Raw genomic sequence first — 14,663 nt, 5'->3', positions numbered from 1 at the left:
ATTTCTGAGGGTTGAAGAACTCAGTTTCTTGTAAATCTCTAACTGAGGTGATATATTTCTTACTTTCACAATGACTCCTGTATTGAAATTTTCCTCTGTATATTCAATCAGCTTTATGGGCATTACATCCTGTACTGAACACTAAATACATGTGTGTGTTCCTGTAATGAGTAATATTTTATGTTTGAAAACCATTAATGATCTGTTGACGACAGTAAGCTAAGCCATGGCCATTTCACAGTTAACTGCACATTACTTTTCAAAATAATCCCACCAATGTGAAAGTGGTATTCTGAAATATAAGCAGTTTTTTGATGGGCTATAGATGTGCTACTCACTGAAAACCTAGTAATACCTGAAATATATATTTCCAACTATCGGTTCTCTATCCAAAACACCCAGTTTAGGCTCCTCTACCATCCCTGTATGCAAACTCAGCGGATGAGAGAATGTACAATACTAACTGGCCGTTTATGTCTCTGAATGTAGTTTGATGTTGCCCAGTTCCAGCCAGTCACTCTGATTTTTCCCCACCTCTGCTTCTATAAGAGTGTATTGTACAACACACTGCTTTTACTATTCAATCAGCTATTAATTTTCTCTGTGTCCTATATTATGTGGTACTTTGCAGAATAGATATTATGTGGTACTTTGCAGAATAGCTTTCTACAACTGTCAAATGCTACAGTCAGGATAGCAGAGTACTTCAACACCTAATTAACCAAAGAAAAATGGTCACAAGTTCATAAACTTAACAATAAAAAGGAAAAATTAACACCTTCATTGATATTTTAACCTAGTAGTTTCAAATCATGTTTCCACAAGAAACTAATCATTAGGTGCACAAAAAACAGTTGGATCACAAGCAGAAAACAGGTTTCATGCCAGACGAAGAGACTACCGCATAAAATGTGCAACTTAAATAATGCCTCACCTAAATTACATATGCTATAAAAATATTTCAAAATACTAAGAAAAGTAATAAGAAGTTAAAAATGTAAATGAGAAGCACAAATATAATTCAACAAATAAAACTAACTGGAATATCACAAAACAAGAAACTTGTGAAAACAGAACATTATAAAAATATAATGCTATCACAAGAAAATGAAAAAGTAACAAATCCCTTAGAAGTAGATAACATGTTTAACAATTTTTTCACTAGTGTTGCAGATAATATGATAAAATCAAACATAAATGAGAAAACCCAGTCCAACAAATATAAAATAAGTATACTCCAGATGAAGTAGCAAAAGCAATAAATGGACTAAAAAAATCTAACTCTGCAGGTGGGGCTTGTCTCACCAACCAACATCCTAAGAGCCAATTGCAAGCTTCCAGTCCCAACATCCTCTGCTCAGAGGACAAGTAAGTGTGTGATCATTATTTATCCACTTTGTATTTCTTTGTTGTACTGTGTTCAGCTCAACACAGTAGCAATTAGGGTCAGTTCATATCTGTCCCTGGAAACATTTTACAGTTTAAAATCTGGTTTCAAAATCTGTCACCATTATCTAATCAACACTGCCTGACAAAACAAATGAAGCATCCAGAAGACATGGTCACGTCAATGTAACTACCTAAAGGTACCTACCATTGGCAAGTAAATGAATAGATCTGCAATTCTCTATAAGAGGTAGAACAGTTACTACAGTACATTAGTATTTTGTGTTATTGCCAGGCCTGGTACGATGCATAAGCGGCAAGAATAGTGTCAGATGCTGAATGACCACTGAAGGGCACAGCAATGCTGCCTACTTGTTTAAGACAGCAGTATCAGCAACTTCAGAGTTTGAAATGGGCTCACTGTGGGTGTCCTTATGGTCAGCTGGCAGTATCCAGATTGGTGTGGCATTCTGATGTGACAGTGGCCCGATGCTCGGTTGCACACATATGTGAGGGCAGGCATACTTGTCATATTTCATTCAACCATGCATGACCACTACAAGAGATAATCATAGTATTGTGCACCAAGCACGTCTTAACCCCTTCACATCTGCACTTGCCATTCAAGAATGAGTAATGGATTCCCTCCAACATTGTCTGTCATCCGCCACTGTTGGTTGAAGATAAGCAGCAGCCGGACTAGGGAATTACCATCCCATGCATGATCTGCTGTTAATACTACAAGTGGCTACATTTGGAAAGATGCAATGACCAGATAGCATGGACTGCTGGTGAATGGCATCAAATTGGGTTCAGCAATGAGTCCATGCTCTGCTCTATCACAGATCACCATTGTTGGCAAGTATAGCAGAAACCTAGGGAGAAGTCCCATTCTACTAATGTTTTGGAATGGCACTGTCCTGCATCTTTGTGTGGGGAGCCATCGGGTATGACTTCATGACACAGCTTGTAGTGACAGAGGAAACTCCAATGACAACAGTAATAGACATCATTTGCCATCTGCGGTATCCTTGTGTGACAGTACTGTGGTGCCATTTATAAATAGGTCAATGCTCATTCACAGATGGCATGCATCTCTGAACTGTATACGTCATTTTGAGCTACTGGCCAGCAAGATCCCCATGTCATAATTCACACCTGTGTCAGTATCCTGGATATCAAGGACCAGTTACAGTAGCGTGCACGCAGGAAAGGTTGCAGTGTAACAGGGCATTTTATCAAATATTCAATACCAGCTAAAGATGATTGTGGTTGCTGATATATGTTAAGTAGTGTAGATAAAAGGAGCAGAGGCTATGCGCCCCAGTCTGAGTTTGTACAGAGTGTGTGTGAGCAGTAAGAACAAGAGCAGCAGCAAGTCATCAGCACCACTCACTTACTACCCAAGGATATAGATATGCTTTGACACTCTTGAGTTGGCAGTGTCATGGACAGCTGGGAGTAAGAGGGCCACCGACGATGTCAATGGGGACCCAAAATAAAGTAACACACTGAAGTGGGTACATATTAAGGTACCAATGACCACAACATCCACACTTATGCCCCTTAATAACACGGATATGAAATATATAACAGTGAAATGTTACGAAGTAGGAAAGTTGTATTTATGGCTTACTGGATTATGATCACAGTACTACTTCAGAATATGAACAATAAAGACAGCTCAAGGTCAGAGAGAGGGGGAAGAGGAGATGGATATAGAAAGCAGAAAGTAGGAAATGGACACAGAGAGGGGGCAAGTGGAGATGAACATAGAAAGGGGGAGGGGGGAGGAGGACGAAGATAGACATATTAGAAATGTGTTCTTTCTATTTTCTTTCTTTCCCATTTAACAAGACTGAGCCACAGCAATGCCTGGCCAGGTACATCTAGTTTCTAAGAAGCATATTTCTCTCACCCGGTATTAGTTTATTTAAGAACTATGTCCATATCTTAAAGCTTCCTTTAGATGCTCATTGGCATTTACACTCCTATTACCACACAGCTTAAATCTGATACACACATGAATATCATTACTAGTAAGTCTTCATTCTAAACATTTAGTGAAATCAAAAATCAGTTCCTCATTGACATATTCATATGTGGGTTTATGATACTCTCATACTCTAATATATGTTATGATACAGAAATCTATTTTGTTTTCTAGAGCATCACCTAAGGAATTAGGTGTAGCGTTAACAGCTTAGACATCCTTTGTCCTTTCAATTCAATCAGTTCCTGTAGGTGCTCCTCCAAACGACCTAGCATATCTGAGATTTGAGTATTTAACATCTTAGGTTCATCGTGTACCTCTTTAAACTGTTCATTTTATTTCTTATCAGGTCACTCTGTTTATTTTGTTTAGACTGTATCTTCTTTGGCAAATTTGTTACAGTTTCTTCCATTTAGAAATTTTATCTACTTTAGTATGTACCTCCTCTGATGCTTGTCCAAGGGTATTAATCAACTAGCTCTAACTTTTTGGCTATTCTGCTTGCTCTTTCATAAGGATCATTGTTCTTCCATCTTGTGTGTGGTGACTGGCACTATATATAAAAAAAACTGTTAGAATGTGGCTGTTTACAGCTCACCTAATCGGGCACATAGCAAACTAAACTGCACTGCTTATGTGTTTTGCACGGGTTCTGTTACAGATATGAGCTGCTATGCAATAGTGGTGTGGCCAGCTGACCAACCACTGCACTGCAAATCAAAGCTGCAATGTAGTCTTGTAGACTGGCCACTGCTGAGATATCAGTGGAAGCTGCTATTGCTGAACTCATAGCCTCTAAATTAGCACTCTGAATTCTTCCTTGTTGTCTGTGTACTGCTTCTTGAGTCACATGCCAAAACTTTTTATTCACATGCATGTATACATCTGACCATGTTGCTATAATCAACTATACCCTTGTATTTTATTCCTTATAACAACCCAAATGTCTTCAGTTTTTACCAGATAAAAAGGATTATTTCTTAAATATTTTAATTATATCGGACAACACTAAAACTTTTGCTCGCCTATATCTTCTTGCCTGTTTACTCAGGTTGCTTTTCGCTTCTCTCATCATCACCAAAATGGAATGTAACATCACTATTCTGTAGCTAGACTGAGCCAAGAAGATGTGTTACCTCTTTCGATCTGTCACCTTGATGTTATCCCTAATACTTCTTACCTTAATTATTTGCTTATACTGTTGCCGTCTTTAAGTTTCTTAATGTAGTGTACCTGCTATGCAGTGCCACAAAAGCTTACTGTGCAACTTATTCACAGTCTGCAGAGGGTCAAGGGCTGGAAAAGAGCTTCGAACTATCCAAGCTATGAAAAGACAGAACTATTTAAATAACTCTCCTGTATTTTGCTGCTCTAATGTAACCATTACAATGTTAACAGATCTCTTATTAATTCATGAATAAGAACATCTCCAAAGAGTCTTACAACAGAACAGAACCGAATCTCAGAACACAATGAAGTTTCTATACTGAGAGCAAAAATACAACTGCAAAACCAAAAAGGAATTGTGAGGCATAAATGAAAGTTGATAGGCGTGTTTCTACGTCTGAAAGATGATGTCTATTCAAATTCTGGGTCATCTGCATAAGAATCGCACTAGTAGCACTAATCTGACGATGCAAATCAGGTTTGCAAGCATTAGTTATCTTTGAGAGTGGGCGTGGTGAGTTGATGTTAGTTAAGAATGCCTTTAATGTGTGACAGACGCCATTATCTACATCTCGTCGAGTTTGAATAAGGTCATGTAACAGGGCTATAAGAAGCTGGATGTTCCTTCTGTGATATTGCAGAAAGACTTGGCACTGTACACAACTGCTGGCAGTGGAGGTCACGAGACTGTACAGTTGCAAGAAGACCAAGCTCCGAATTGCCAAGTGGCACTAGCGAGAGGGAAGACCACTGTATTCAGCATACGGCTCTCGTGCACCATACTGCGTCTATAGCAGCAATTTGAGCAGCTGTTGGCACCACAGTGGTAATGATCCGTTACAAATTGGTTACTTCAAGGAGAGCTTTGAGCCAGAGCCAGAGCCAGATGCACCGCAGCATGCATTCCACTGACGTCAAAACCACTGCAATTTGTGACTTCAGTGGTGTCGTGAGATCATTGGAGGGTAGGGTGGAGGTCTGTTGTGTTTTCAGATGAAAGCTGGTTCTGTCTCAGTGCCAGTGATAGCTGTGTGTGTCAGAATGAGGCTAACTGAGGGCCTGCAACCAACCTGCCTGCATGCTAGACACCTGGAGTTAAGGTGTGGGTTGTGATTTCATGACAGCAGGAGCTCATTCATGGTTATCCCATGCACCCTTATTGCAAATCTGTATGTCGATCTACTGATTCGGCCTGTTGTGCTGCCACTCATGAACAGCATTACAGGGAGTTTTCCAAAAGGACAACATTTGCCCACATACCACTGTTGTAACCCAACACGCTCTACAGTGTCTACATGTTATCCTGACCTTCTCAATCACCATATGTGTCTCCAATTGAGCACATATGGGACATCATTATATGACAACTCCAGCTTCACACTTTCAATGGCTTATCTGTAGCATTTACATTAACCCGTGTTCTTGCAGTGTTAATCTCTTAAATATGCTACCTAGACAAATGTATTTCCGAAATTTCATTACTCTACATTAGCTATTTTTTTGTCAATGTATTAAACTTTCTTTAGCTATTTCTGATCGTTGTCATTATCGGCAATGCTTTTTCCTCTCCACCACCAAAGCAGCTGGAGATGGTCAATCACCATTGCACTTTGGCCATATCCTGTACCCACCCTTCGCTCACATCTGCATGCGTGTCCGTGCACATGCATACACACACGCGCACACACACAGATATCAAACAAATACGTGCACAGTGGGAAGTTTTCTCCTTAAATAATATGTAAACAATGTTTTTAGGCAGACACCTTGACTTGAGAGGAAGAAGGGTAAAATTTTATTCTCAATGAACAACATGTCACACCACGCTATCTTGACTACGGTAATGTGTTCACTATGCTGTTTATACATTACTTGCATTCCTATTTTCTTACACATTATTAGACCTATTCCTGCATTATCCTCTCCAATTCTGTATTTGTAGCCCTGTTCTCATCCGGTCGGAAGTTCAGTTGTTCTTGTCATTGAACTTTAATAATTCCCACCATTTCCAACTTCAACCTCTCCATTTCCCATTTTAAATTTTGTAGCCTACCATTCCATCCCATTCCATTCCATTCTCTGAATCTTATAATTGCAGTTCTCTTTCCTGACAAAGTCCTCATGGGTAGAACCTGTCCAAAGATATAAATGAGGAGCTAATTTTCCTCCAAATTATTTTACCCAAAATTATGCCATCATTTATTCACACATTAGAGATGCACACCCTTGCGAAATACAATGGCTGTAGTTTTCCCAATGCTTTCAGTTGTCTGCAATACTAGCACAGCATGGCCATGTTGACAATTTTTAGAAGGCCACGTCAGTCAATCATTGAAGGTGTTGCCCCTGGAACTACTGAAAATACTATTGCCCCATTTCAGGAACAATTTGTTTGTCTATCTTCTGTGAAGATACCCTGTTGTGATTCCACCTAAGGTACATCTGTTTGTCACTGAGGCACGCAAGCTATCTCACCCTGGCAAGGTTCACAGGATGTGGATGTGGATTTTAACTACACCTCTTGAGAGTACAATCGTGTACTTTGTGTCACATCTACCTATGCATAGGTTAGTGTCAAGAATTCCAATACTATATTCATCGTTTTCACTACAGATAAAAAATTATCACTCTGTCTGTGACATCCTCCATCACTGGCAACCTCCACCCCTGGCAACCTAACTCTGCTGGAAGCAGCTAAACAGAAGGTTTCCCTACTTGACAAATTATAGGCTACTTTGCATTCCTAAGAAGGCAAAAATAGCTTATTTCCATGCCACTGGCTTCCTAGGACATTTTCCGATTCTCATAGGTTCCTGCCGTTGAAATAATATCTTAAATATCAAGCTTGTGACATGGAGCAGGAGAATCTGGTGCTCTTAAAAAACCAGTTTATATAGTAATAAAATTTCATCCAAGAAAAAAGCATTCCAATGCATCCTGTTCAAGACTGAATTTGTTATTTTCTGGTTATTGTGCACTCTCACTCCCTGATCTTTCAAATGCACGCATGTAGTTGGTTGCCGGTTTAGGGACTAAACAGTCAGGTCATCAGACTCTTACCCAAGAACGAGTTCACATGCAGTTAGTGATGTCAATCAGAAATTTGACCTAACTGTGAACGTAAGTAGGAGTGGTAAAACCAAGGCACTGGAAGCAATATTGGTGCCATAGCTGAGAAATAATTTAAGGAGACTAAAAGCATTTGTGTTGTGCCGGTCTGTAGATCATAGTAGATGAGTGGTCTCCCAGGACTAATATGTGGTAAGAGAAACTCCCTCCTCCATCTGATCCCTGTCAAGAACAAAGGCAGTTACCAAATAAAGAATGCCTTCTGGCTGAGAGATTCATAATAGTAAAAGTGAGAGGGCACTGATCTTTAAACCCTGAAAGTATAAATAAAACCTGAGAGGGCCATTCCATAAGTCACCTTGTTAGTCTCCATACTCAATCTTGTATCAATTTTTTTATTGCATGAGTTACCACACGATACACAAAAAATTGAACTGCAGCAACAGCAGCAAAACCATTCATCAATAACAGTGCGCACTGGAGTTGGAACTATGAATAGCAGAAAGTTACCTCTTAAGCATATTATTGCAGATAGATTTTGGTGATATAGCTTCAACAATCCAGCCAATGGTATCGCGTTCACTGCAGATTTTTTTAAAAATATCTTCTCTTTTTTCTTCTGTAAGACTTTTGGAGTCAGCACATCCTAGATCATTCAAAACGTCTTGTTTGCTCTTTGGGCAATAGCTGACACCATATACCATGGGACCTGCAATGATGTTATTTGAGACAAGAAGTTATGCTGTATCAGATGAAATAACAACATAACCAAGACATCTTATTTGTGGGTATGCAGAACATTATTATGCAAGTAAAAAGCTAACACTATCATACATCTTCATACTGTGAACAGAAAGAATTGCAATCTGATTCCTAACAAAACAGTAATATACCTAAGGTTTGAGTTTAATGTGTTTCATTCTTAACCCATACCTCCTTCTTCAAATGTTGCGGTTTTGTCAGTTTTACAATATAATTAAACACAACAGTTATTTAAAATAATGATGCCACCTGTCACATTTTTCAATAATTTCAAATGTTTCTACCACACTTCAGCAGTCTGATTTGAAAATCAAATTCTTATAGTACTTTAAAAAGCAAGAAAGAAGTACAAGGTATTTTGGATAAAGAGCCTTCACAGCTTTCTTTGCAGATATATACTGGCATTGTCTGTTGCAGAATAATAATGGAAAAGTTATAAGTCTTTATTAATCAACAGATTTCATATACTTATTGTCACATTTACTAAATCCACAACCTCATTACCTAAACTAGATCGTATTGTACACAGCATGTTTGATATGTTGACATCATGAAAACCATTTCATAGTTTTAAGCACTTGAGTGCTTGCAATACTTCAAAAGCTCAAAATAGTAAGGAACGAGAAAATCTAAAAATCAAACTAGATAACAAAATCAACTAACCTAAGAAAAGGAAAAGAAAGTAGAACATAAGCTGTTGGTTCTCACCACAAGTCCACTGGTCCTGTGAGTGTCCTGAACAAAACTCCAGGACTGCTGGCAAACCAGCAAGGGTTTATTCCTAGTTTCAGCAGCTGTAACTATGTCTATTATTCATATGAACTAGGTCTATACACCAATATATTCACCAAATTGGAGGAATTTCCACGAGATTTCTACAGCAAACTAGAAGTTCTAAATAGACAAAGCCATAATGAATATTCAACTTGCATTGGAGTGTGAGCTGATTTGAAGTTTTCTAGTAGATTAAAACAGTGTGCTGGAAGGCTGCCCAAAATCATTGCCTTTTGTGAGCAAATGTTCTACTGAGCAAGGTCTCCAAGCACAACACATGATCTGCCTTCACGGCTTTACTTTCATCAGTGTCCCTCTTACTTCATAAATTTCACAGAAGTTCTGGCAGATCATTTGTAAAGTTTGGAAAATATGAGAGGTAATGGCAGAGGTAAAGCTGTGAGAGCAACTTCTCAGTCTTGCTTGGATAGCTCAGTTGGTACAGTGTTTTCCCTGGGCAAAGGTTCTGAGTTCAAGCCCAGTCTGCCTGTCAGTTCTAATTTGGTAGCTAGTTTCAAAACCAAAATAAAATATTAAATATACTGCACTGCAATCCACTGTTGACCATTAAGGTGAACAATCAGATGCTATCTGCTACACCAACTGTGGCTGTTGACACCCCAGCAGACCATAACAATAGCCCCAGGAGATGGCCATGGTAATGTGGGTGATGTAAACAAAGGTGAAACTATTGTAATGTGATGTTATGATATTTATATATATTCTTGTGTCATTTGATGTATACTGGACAGGGAATTTACTATGTAATCTGGGGAACCAATCCCTCTGCATTCTCTACTGCTCCTCATTGGCCCTAGATTCTGAAAAGATGTGGACAGTAAGAGCCACGTCCAATCAGCAGGTGAACACATGCTATGACTGGATAGATAGATACAAGTTTTGTACCAAACATCATAGATCCACAGTGATCAGATCCCCAAGGAAGTAGAATGTCAAAACTGAAAAAGACATCACATGTTTGCAAAATAAGATAAATTAATATTTGTTCCATAGATTCTTTTCAAGGAAGTGGAATGTATAAAAGATCTGAAACAATTATCATTTAAAAATCAACAACAAACTTAATCCAAACATTTAAATGTGTACATACATCCATACTTGACAAGCCACCATGTTGTGCATGGCAGAGGGTAATTGATGTAATAATGTTAGTGACACTTGCCTGTGTTTCTGTGCATGCTTTGGCATGAGTCATCCCTCTCTCCCAAACCATACCTCTCGGTTGTTCTGACATATTACAACCCCTGAGCTTAGTGGGTTGCAACAGAACTTTATTTGCTTTACTAAGATTCCTAAATTGAATTCACACATGCCATGTACAGAAGATGTAAATTTAACATCAGCGCCCACTTCACTTCATAGTTTTTTTGTGTGTACAATATGGCTTCATCTGCTGATGACACACATCAGTTCCTTCCATTGATAGACTGCACTTGCATACATTAGATGTGTACACTGAAGATATGTCAGTACAGACTGCAGCTTCTTCAAAAAATTGTTTACTGAAATAACTTAAGAAACAACGTGCTCAGTTTGTAACTTTGACAACTTCCTGAAACAAGTGAAATGAAACTCTCCTTGAAAATATTGTAAGTGATAAGGTACCCTGCTGTGTCTGATCTTCAGAAGGTGGTGCCACCTCAGAAGGTTCTTTTCCCAAACATGTCGTCAACTAAATTTTTCACATTCTGTTGGGGCAGCTGTAATCAGAACATGCAAGTTTTGTTCCTTTTGCTGTTTCTTATGTTACTGTTGTTGGTTTATGCACCCCAGATTTCCTTTTTGGCATTGTTGCATCTTCACTGAACTGTGAAACTTATGCTTCAAAATCTTCACCTGAGAAAAATGATCCAGACGAATTTTTCCAGTTTGCACCAAGCATAATCCATGGTACCATCATCATATACCCAGAGCCCATCGGACTACTTTCCAGCCCTGTATGCACTGAAGTGCACAAGATAATTTTAAGACACATAGCTAAACCATATTACTATAAAGATGTGCAGAAATGAGAGGTGGTGCAGCTTTAACCTTTCCTGAATGTTTGGAAAGATTTTGCAGATCCATTGACTCTTAGGTCAGACTTGTCCACATCACTCAGCCAGTTTCCTAGCTGCCAGTGTTTGTAAGAATGACATAGTTCGTCCCCCTCCCATGTTGAATTTTTCGTAGTTTATTTTGCAATACATGAAGACAATAGGCAAAAAACAATCAGAAAATTGTTATCTAATACAGTTTCCTGAATTTACATTTTTATAACAAAAAAATGTGTTAACATTGAGGAAGCTTAGGTCTCTGACTGTTGCAACAAACTTTATTTTGAATTCACATTTAATGGCATTACCAACTCACAACCAAACTAAGCTAGACCATGGTCTCACTACAAATCATTGTCACCACAATCAAGATATCAAGGGAGAAGGGCAGTACTAATCACATATCGCCATCAGTGCTTTGAATGGACTTTATTGCAAATCCCTTTAGTGGTAAACGTCTGGATATTCTCCAGGTAGTCTGCATTGAACCAATGTGAGGCAAGATCTCTTGTTGTAATGCACCTAAAATCACTTGCAGTGACTCTGGTAGAGTGATTTCAAGTACCGCAATAAGACTCTTAATGACACCCCTCCATGCCCTCCACAAGGCAAAGCTGGGGCACCTACAAGCCAGTCACGAAGCTGGTATGTCCATCTGTAATAAAACACCATATCCCCTATTGTTCCTGTGCACTGCTCATTATCTTGAGAATTTTTAATTGGGTATGAATTGTTTAGTGTTACCACCATTCTCATCAGATGAATGTGACTGACATTTACTTTCTTCTTAGACATGGCATACGGAAGACACCCTTGCTCAGAGGATTATGTTAGTCATATTCCAAGGAGAGTGGTCTCTGGGATGTGGAAAGATATCAAAGATGCACACTTAAGTAAAGAGCAATGAAATGTCATTACATTCCTGTATTACAGGGCTAATTCTAATCATACATAACTTAAAACATTATAGTTCAAGTGTTTTGTGAAGATGCTCTTCAATGGAGAAGCAAGAGTTGTCCACACCTATGTATCGGACTCCTTTCTGTACTAATGTTAAACCCTTTGACGTCTTCATAGAGGTTCTTTTTGTCCTGGTGTTGTATCCATGCTTTGCACTATTTGTTTTGTGAAAAGAGACATATTCGTAATGATAAAGGACATTAATAAATACATGTTTCGTGAAGTACTTGTCAAAATATGTTTGTTTTAAAGAGGTCTCTGCAGGATATTCTTGAATTAACACCGGATATAATACTTGTAAAACACTTCTGTATTCTGAAAATAATACCCCTGTAACTTAAATTTACCCAGATAATGATTCCGTAACTCATTAGTGAAAGGAAGTATGCAGAATGAAATAGTCTTCATTTCTGAATCATCTATAGCAGTAATCACACTTACTGCAAATGTACCCAAGCCACGGCACTTCACTAATTCCGAGGGTTTTGCAATGGAGACATTATCTATTTGTAATCCCAATAACCTTACGCTTTCTACTTCTTATATCTCATTGTTTGAGAAACTTATTGTAATAGTTTGTGGGTTTCTGTGAAAAATACTGAACTTTAGGTAGGGCCTACTGTGTCTTGTCAAAATTCAATGATAATCAATTTGGCTTGAACCACCTGTTGGTGTTTTTGAATAAAAATATAAAAGATTTGCATCTTCTGAAACTGCAAGTGTAAGATCATTTACACATATAAGAAAATACTGGAAGATTCAAAATCTAACACTGTGGTATACCGTGTCTGATTGCTTCAAATTCTGAATGTCTCTTGTTACGTGACTGACATCAAACTCATATGTGCGCTGCTTTCTGTCATCCCAATAACGCAAGAACCAGGAACCTGCTGAGCCTAATATTTTTTAATATTTTAACTTTTGCATTGGGATTATTATTCACACAACCAAAAGCCTTAGTCAAGTCACAAAATATTCCCAGTGGTAACAATTTCTGATTTACTGATTCTGGTACATCATCTGTCACAGTAAATACAGCCTGTTCTTTTTTAAATCCAGCTGTTTGCTACTCAGTATGTTTCCCTGTAATAAACAAGCAAAGGTCTACAGTACATTAAATGTTTGAAAATTCTGGCAGTAATTACATGGGTCAGTAATTCTTTACTAATGCTTTCTCTCTCTCTCTCTCTCTCTCTCTCTTTTAAGTGACTTGACAATGGCCTTTGTGTCTCTCTGGGTAAGTACTGCATTAAAGATATTCATTATGCAAGTCAATACATTACTAAGCTCAGCCGCACAACATTTCATTATCTTGTTAGAGATTTCATCATAACCACTTTAACATTTATTTTCCGGAGTGAGAACACCGAAAACTCCTTTTGGAGATGCTGAAATGTATCAAACTTGTTTTGAAAGGCTTTTCTTAGGACTGTAGGCTGTCTGTTACAGTGTTCAAACATAAATTGCCTACTACTTATAGAAAAGCGAGTTATTAAAGGTTTCTGCAATTTTACTGTTATCTTTGATCATTTAATTCTCTACCTTTAAAAAAATTGTTTCATTTTCTTCTTTTGATTTTCCAGTATCACTTTTTACTATGTTCCAAACAGTTTTTATTTTGTGGCTGGATGAGTCTGTTTTTTTGATGCTCTGATTACTTTACTTGAGCTGCATTGTCCAAGGTGCAGCTGTTGCCTACAACTGTGGCTGCACCTGCCCAATTTTTGTCGCTGGGTATATGGCATTGTGACCCCCACCTGTTTGCAACTACACTGTTTTCCAAGGAGAGGAGCATGGTCTAATTGGATCTGACTTGGAGCTACTTATTTAGATATTTACTACAAGCAGAAGAGGATGACAGTTGTGGCTCCTCAAAACATGGAAGAAGAAGAAGATTAATAGTATTTTTATGTTACGTGTCCTCATCACCCTTCTTCTTCTTCTTCTTCTGTGTATTTATGCCCTGGGATCTGGACCTTCGCTTACTTCCACAGAAGTTCCATGTTCAGGACATTTGATGGAGCTTGCATCTCTCTCAACTAGGGATCACACAGACTAAGTGATAGAAATTTAACTTTTCTATTGTCTCTGGAATCAGTACAATGTTGAAAACAATACTATCTATGTTTTCTTCTGACAGAGAGTCAAATATTGGAGACAGAGCTCCAACAAAATATTTCTTCTTGTAGCTTGTTCAATGTATCAACAATACGCTAAATTTATAACTCGAGGGAAAAACTGAAAACTGTTAGCGGATGAAAACAGTATGCTTACAATCACAAATTTAATTATTGCCTTTCATATTTTACTGTATCCAAGAAAACCAAGTGATCATACAGAACCCATTTCTTTAGTTTCACATAAACATATGATCCTGTTCCGAGTTTGCTTTCTCTTCTATTTCTCCAATATGAGTCCCTTATGTTTCTCCATATGTTACTGAAATTTTGATTTCAAACATTATTAAATATAAGGATATAATAGAGGGAAACATT

General features: G+C 38.1%; 1 protein-coding gene across 1 annotated transcript in view; it reads right to left on the bottom strand.

The window, feature by feature from the left end:
* The window catches only part of LOC126162816 (ribonuclease H2 subunit A), a 42,175-nt gene that overhangs the window by 17,767 nt on the left and 9,745 nt on the right, over positions 1-14,663 (bottom strand). Inside the window, exon 2 of the mRNA XM_049919565.1 lies at positions 8,126-8,324. Within this exon, the coding sequence (XP_049775522.1) occupies positions 8,126-8,324 (199 nt within the window). The remainder of the gene's footprint in view (positions 1-8,125; positions 8,325-14,663) is intronic.

Source organism: Schistocerca cancellata, chromosome 1 (genome assembly GCF_023864275.1).
Source record: "Schistocerca cancellata isolate TAMUIC-IGC-003103 chromosome 1, iqSchCanc2.1, whole genome shotgun sequence".
Lineage (NCBI taxonomy): Eukaryota > Metazoa > Arthropoda > Insecta > Orthoptera > Acrididae > Schistocerca > Schistocerca cancellata.
The sequence above is the reverse complement of the archived record's forward strand: the minus strand, read 5'-3'. Positions and strand labels throughout refer to the sequence as shown.